Raw genomic sequence first — 7,500 nt, 5'->3', positions numbered from 1 at the left:
TATAAAAGTCTGCTTATGCCATCTCGTCCTGAAGTCGGCTTCAGTACTTCTGCCTTCCGAATCTTTTGATTTCTTTGAGAGTGAGTTCAGGAAGTTATCAGCCTCCTGACCCCAGAGCCCAAAGTGCTCAAAGACCAGAGAAACTAAGTTAAATATTGGGCCATCCTGAACTGACAGAGCTTCGTATTTGCTTTTCTTTCTCATCTCACGCCTCTCAGCTGCATAGCCTGCCTCTTTAGATGCTCTATTTAGGATGTCTTTGCTCCAAGGGTGAGCCATGCTCACGTCCAATTCTGTGCTTGATTCACGTACACCAAAATATCGGGGCGATTCTCAGATTCTGTATATTGTTCTCTTGGCTCCTTGCGATGGTGCAGTTGGAGCTCGTTCAAACAACTGCACCATCCTGACACTATAGAATCATGTTGCCAGACTGGTCCTCCCCCAAACTTGCAGGTGAGAAGATGATACCCAGTTCCATCCAGTTCTACTCCACATTCACATTTGTTTATGCATGACTTAAAAAAAGGCATTGGTAGACCGAGCCTCAGAAAGGACGCTAGACGGAAATCCTTTGCAATAAGTGCATGTGTACCTATCTGAGGATGGTAAGGCCTCTAACCAAGCCCCAGACCCCCTACCTTGAGCAGAACGTAATCTTGCAGCATCCTTTCTGTGAGGTGCAGAAGACAGACAATGAGCTGCACTCAAGAGGCCAATTTCTGAGCTTAGATTGTGCTGAAGCTTACCCTTTGTAGCTGAAAGGGTTGACAATGATTGAAGCCTCGGTGTTTCATCATCTCCTAATCTAACTGGAGGCAAGGACTTGACAGATGAATGAATGTTGAAGCCAAGTGAAGAGGATGCAGAATCGTTTTCCACCAGATCTTGAATACGTTATGAAAGTGAGGAAAAGCGATTAGGCAAATCTCTGACAGATTGAGCTCATGAAGAGACGTATGCCGAGCATTTACTCTTGTTGACTTCAGACAAGCCAAACACACCCAATTTGATGTTTAATGAGGCTTGATTCCATGTGAAATCATCAATAGAGTCTAAGCCCAATATCTGGACGAAGGTAGACCGGGTCATGGCATCATGTAGTTTTGCAGCATATTCAAAAGAATAAGGAGACACATATCTTGCTAAGTGGTTCATTCGAGTCACGTGGCAAAATCTTAGCAAGAGAGTTGCACTCTGAGGGCACCTCAACTTTCTGAGCTCTGAGCACAGAGCGTTGCCTGAATTAGCGATCTCGGAGCATCTAGTTTGCACAAACTGGTGGCAGCCGATGGGAATCCCTAGAATGTCTGTGCCATGTGAAACCACAGGAACAGAACCAAAAGATTGTACAGAATCTGACGTATTGAACAACTCGCACTTTTTCTCGTTGACTAGTAAACCGACATCTTTGAGTGATGACTGAAGGTCAGATATGAATGGTTGCATATGAGCAAACTTACTAACTACAAAGAGATCATCTAGGTAGGCGAGGACGGTCAGGTTGTTATGATTTTCCTGTAGAGACTCCAAAATGGGTTGCAAAGCAGCAGAGAAGAGGAAAGGGCCGAGGGGATCTCCCTGGTGTACTCCTCCTGACTTAACAATAACTACATCACCGCCCTTGACATATATGAGAGAGCTAGCATTACTGTACATCTGGCACGTGTGACGGTAAAGCTCAGGAAACTTTTCTGCTACCTCGTCGAGAAGATGTTGCCTAGAGATGCAATTGAAAGCATTGGATATATCTGTCTTCAACAAAGATAGATTCGAATTTCCATCTAATAACAAGGTGACATGATGTGCTAACAGCTCCCCTCCACAAGGAGTAGCTACTCCATGTTGAATTGGCTCAAAATAGGTGGGAAATGACGATCGCAGCTGGAAGCAAATGGCTTTGGCAGTCAATCTCCTTAGAGTCTCCCCAATAGCAATAGGTCTTACGTCACCATTTGATTTGGGCAATGTAATTAGGCGAGAGCATGACAACAGGGGTACTGCAGAGGGTGGTACTTTGCCTTCAGCTATAAATAAACGCACAAAAATAGAAGGTCACTGGTTGAGGCGTTGTCTTGAAGTACTCTAAGATGTTCAAACCGCCATCCAGAAGGACCGGCTCCTGATCCTTGTGGACTCTTCCTCAATGATTCAAGAAACACAGACTTCTTCAGTTGGATAGACAGATGGACAGACAGACAGACAGACAGATGAACAGACACACACACAGACAGCGGACAGACAGATAGATGGACAGACGGATACTGATAGACAAACAGATGGATGAATGGACAGACAGACAGACTGACAGATGGATGGACGGACAGACAGATTTACTAACAGACAGACAGATGGACAGACATACGGATGGATGGACGGACAGACAGACAGACAGACTGTTTATCTTGTTTGTTTATAGGAGAATGAGTTGCAAGACGTTAGAAACAACATCAATGCTATTAATCAGTTAAAAGCTCCTATGCATCGAGTGAGAAAGTACGACGTGATGGAACATCTTGGTTCAGGCGCATTCGGCAGTGTGTACAAAGTAAAGACGAAGTCAAGAGAATCTCACTTCAAACCAGATGAACACAAATACTATGCAATGAAGGAGGTAAGCGGTAGATAAATATTGATGCATGAAGGAAAGCAAAATGTGCCATATTTGGGGTATATGCGAAGATGGTAGGTCATCTGATGTGTAGTCTGTTACAGTATTTTGCATATTAGTGTGTGTGTGTGTGTGTGTGTGTGTGTGTGTGTGTGTGTTTGTGTGTGTGTGTGTCTGTCTGTCTGTCTGTCTGTCTGTCTGTCTGTCTGTCTGTCTGTCTGTCTGTCTGTCAAGGCCATTAGTTAATGACTTTGTTGTTTGCAAGGACTGGTTTGTATTTAATTAAGAAATCCTAGCATATGTACAAGTAGAATCTGTATGTGAATAGAAATTATCTGTCTGTCTGTCTCTGTGCATGTGACTGTGTGCACGTGCGTGCGTGCGTGCATGCGTGCGTACGTGTGTGTGTGTGTGTGTGCTGGCCTGTCTGTGTGCTTGTCTGTCTGTCAGTTAGCTCGTTTGCTTGCCCATGTTTTCCACGTCCATGCATGCGTCGTGCTCATTGACATTTTCAACACATCACATTCTTTCATCGTTTAGTTGAACAAGCACAGTCCAGCATTCGGCAAGACACAAAAGGAAAGAGAAACAAGTGTCGGAGAGATCATTGCCGAAGTGTCAATAATGCAGGAAAAGGTAGAACAAACACATTCCTACTTACTTCCAAAACTGAGTTGCTCTTTGTTTCCATAGTTACGGCATCCCAATGTTGTCCGATATTACAGTGCATTTACAGAGTCAGACAAGTTATATGTTGTAATGGAGTTAATCGATGGGGCACCTCTGATGGAGCATTTTAGCTCACAGAAAGAGAAGAAAGAGTGTTTCTCAGAAGAACGCATATGGAACATCTTCGTTCAGGTAGGCAGACATGATGATCTAATCTCGCATAACCAGACCTTACCCATCATCATACGTCCGGCAAGGAAGGGTCTGGGGAAATGCCCAATCCATATTTGTTTGTACTCCCCAAGAATCATGCGATAAAGATCTCTTAAAGATAGCAGAACGTCTAAGTAGGTGTCACTCAATCGCATTTAGCTCGTGTCGTGTATGTTGATTATGGTCATACTAAGTTGCATGCCTATGAATTTGAAGAGACGCCTGAATCGTTGCGACCCTGTAGACCTTGAACTACTGTCCTGTTGCAGGAGGGACGCGTATGTTTTGTGACCAAATTGTCTGATGCCTGACTTAGTGCTGATTTCGATCTACTGTTGTGATCTTGTGAGTCTAACGTGCTTTTGTTTAGCCATGTGAGCTTTGTTTGTCCGGCCTCCTAGTCTCGTTCAGTTGCTGCTTGTTGTAACGTCTTATTTGAATGCAGAGTGCCACTATAGCACCTTTGTGTTCTTACATGTATTTCATAATTTGTCTGACATGTCGAGGGACGCCGCTCGATCAAATCAAATTCAATGCATCATTATTAGCCAATTAATCAATGACAATTTCGCTTCATGGCTGCGGGAATTGGTCCACAGAGCCTCGAAATCAACACTTTCTGTCTCGTTACTGTGCTACAGATCAAAGTCCACAAGATCGACGAATGAATGTCTGATCTCTGATTATATTAGGACGTTCGTTCATAGTGTTTATTAATTTAATTAATTACAATTGTAATTGGCCGCAATCAATGAACTCAGACACGACCGGAATGCAATTGAGTGACACTTAGACCTCCTGCTATCGAAGTCTTTATACCCACAATGCTTGGTGAGCACAGAACAAGAATTATATATATATATATATATATATATATATATATATATATATATATATATATATATACTAGTGTACATGGCCCGTCCTTCGTACAGGCAAGATACTGTAGTGTAAAGATAGGTCTGTGGACACGTCACGTGCAATCTTTTTGTTGCAAGGTCCCGGATATGCTGAATGAATTCGAATCTTGCTCTTTGCGCTTGTTTCAATAGAAATCGACACACTCCCCGTGTAGCACTTGCGGCAGAAAACGTGTAGGTTGGATTCGGTGCAAATGCAATCAGAATTTGGAAAGAAACGAAAGCGCTAGAAGAGTAAGTTTTGTCGGCAAGAGATATTCGATTGCTTGAAGCTTTGCGAAGGACGACGATGCATACAGTCTACACAGGACTGGTGTGAGCGTGTGTTTGAATGAACTGGAATGTGTAGCGTTTGGGTCGACCCCTCGAGAGGGGACCCTGTGCATAATTTTTTTAATTCTTTTACGCAAACCTTCCCCTGTGCGTGCCGAGTGTGCGTGCCGATTTCGGTTGCGAACAGACAAAAGACGTGGCCGCCAAACGCGAACACACACACACACACACACACACACACACACACGACAGTTTGAGCTTTATATATATATTTGAGCTTTATATATTAGATATTATATATATATATATATATATATATTTTTTTTTATATATATATATTATACATATATATTATATTATAGGTCCCATAGGGGACTAGCAGTACCATCTAAACATATATATATATATATGGGCATTTCTCGAGACCTTCCTTGCCAGAAGTATGATGGCGGGTAGAGTCTAATATATTTTGGCTGATGTTAGTCACCTACAGTAACATATTGAACAGAACGTGATGTATGTAGAGCTAAACTTTGTCACATCGAAAATCTATCGTGATTAATGGTTTGCATTCGAAGAATGATGAATGTGTATACTATACAGATTGTTCTCGCATTGCGATATCTTCACAAGGAGAAACGCATTGTTCATCGCGATCTCACACCCGGAAACATCATGCTTGGCGAGAACGACAAAGTCACAATCAGTAAGACAGTCAACAGTGATTTATACTGCATGTTCAGCTTGTAAAGTTAGGCCATGCATTCAAAGTCAATTACTTGTTGATCGTCAGAGTGCGTCTCTATTTGGACCCGCCCACAAATTTTAATTTTTATTCTGGGTTTGAAATTTTATTGTACACTAATACCTCGGTTATTCGGTCCTTGAAGTTCTGGGCACCTTGATCTACTGGACAGTCTTAGCAATCACGTGAAAACGTTTATGAATGTGAATGTGCGATTTTGCACCCACGGAAATGGTGACCAGTAAGCAGAGGCGGTCTGTTTACACTTGAGAAAAAGATAGAAATCATAAGAGAAATCGAGAAAGGGAAGTCACAACGCTGTGTAGCTGAGATTTTTGAACTGCCGAAGTCAACTGTTGGAGACATTTGGTAAGATCGAGAAAAGATCAGTTGCCACGTGTTCAGTGCAGAGGACCCGACTGTTGCCAAGTGGCGGTGTATTGTATGCAGATTACAGTTTTCCCTCTTGGATGACACGCTATCAGTGTAGTAATTGACCCTCTGAGGTATGGATATTTTCTAGTTATGGACAGTGCCCTGTCTGGAGGTGCCTGGATAACCGAGGTATTAGTGTATGTACATGTACTGTTGACTGCATGAACACGTAATACAAAAATATAGAAATGAAATACACCGCTGTTTTAATTCTATTTTTATATTGTTGAAATTAAATTTATATTGTATTTTTATATTTTAATTTTTATATTTTATTTTTATATTTTATTTTTACATTTTATTTTTATATTTTATTTTTATATTTTATTTTTATATTTAATTTTTATATTTAATTTTATATTTAATTTTATATTTTATTTTTATATTTTATTTTTATATTTAATTTTATATTTAATTTTTATATTTAATTTTATATTTTATTTTTATATTTTATTTTTACGTTTTATTTTTATATTTTATTTTTATATTTAATTTTATATTTAATTTTTATATTTAATTTTATATTTAATTTTATATTTAATTTTATATTTAATTTTTATATTTAATTTTATATTTAATTTTTATATTTAATTTTATATTTAATTTTATATTTAATTTTTATATTTAATTTTTACGTTTTATTTTATATTTTATTTTTATATTTTATTTTTATATTTAATTTGATATTTGATTTTTATATTTAATTTTTACGTTTTATTTTTATATTTTATTTTTATATTTTATTTTATATTTAATTTTATATTTGATTTTTATATTTAATATTTATATTTTTTTATATTTAATTTTTATATTTAATTTTATATTTAATTTTTATATTTAATTTTTACGTTTTATTTTTATATTTTATTTTTATATTTAATTTTATATTTGATTTTTATATTTAATTTTTATATTTTTTTATATTTAATTTTTATATTTAATTTTATATTTAATTTTATATTTAATTTTTATATTTAATTTTTATATTTTTTTATATTTAATTTTTATATTTAATTTTATATTTTATTTTTATATTTTATTTTTTATATATTTATAAAAATAAAAACCGTTTGTCTCAATTTTTTATAAATTCTGATGATCAACAAGTAATAAATTTTGCATGACCTAATTGCTAATTTATGTTTCTTAATAGCGGATTTTGGCCTTGCTAAGCAGAAACCGGACACAAGTGTGATGGTTTCGGTCGTCGGTACGGTTCTCTATCATTGGTAATGAAATTAGTTTGTAAATTAATTGTGATGCTGTATATGTGGGTATAGGATGTGATTTTGGTTTTGTTGTGCTTTAGTCCTGAGTTGATTCAAGGTGTTCCATATAGTGAGAAAGCTGATGTGTGGGCTGCTGGTTGTATACTCCACCAAATGGCAGCTCTTGAGCCGCCGTTTAACGCTCAGAATGTTCTCGCGTTGGCAAAGAAGGTTGTGGATGGTGTTATTTGATATGAGTGTTTGTTTGTGGAGTTGATGTGTTGTAATGTATTGTTTTCTTGCAGATGGACACACACACGCACACACACACACACACACACACACACACACACACACACACGCATGCATGCATGCATGCACACATGTACGGACGCACATGTGTGCACACACACTGTAACACACACA

At 37.8% G+C, this 7,500-nt stretch overlaps 1 protein-coding gene across 1 annotated transcript in view; it reads left to right on the top strand.

Annotated features, from left to right (window-relative positions):
• LOC134193060 (serine/threonine-protein kinase Nek10-like) overlaps positions 1-7,500 on the top strand; it is a 25,264-nt gene that overhangs the window by 10,195 nt on the left and 7,569 nt on the right. The window contains exons 19-24 of the mRNA XM_062661847.1: positions 2,420-2,614; positions 3,152-3,247; positions 3,305-3,472; positions 5,290-5,392; positions 7,020-7,095; positions 7,176-7,305. Coding sequence (XP_062517831.1) covers positions 2,420-2,614; positions 3,152-3,247; positions 3,305-3,472; positions 5,290-5,392; positions 7,020-7,095; positions 7,176-7,305 — 768 coding nt within the window. The remainder of the gene's footprint in view (positions 1-2,419; positions 2,615-3,151; positions 3,248-3,304; positions 3,473-5,289; positions 5,393-7,019; positions 7,096-7,175; positions 7,306-7,500) is intronic.

Source organism: Corticium candelabrum, chromosome 17 (assembly GCF_963422355.1).
Source record: "Corticium candelabrum chromosome 17, ooCorCand1.1, whole genome shotgun sequence".
In the NCBI taxonomy this organism is placed as follows: Eukaryota; Metazoa; Porifera; class Homoscleromorpha; order Homosclerophorida; family Plakinidae; genus Corticium; species Corticium candelabrum.
Note: the sequence above shows the minus strand (reverse complement) of the source record. Positions and strands in the feature narration are given on the sequence as shown.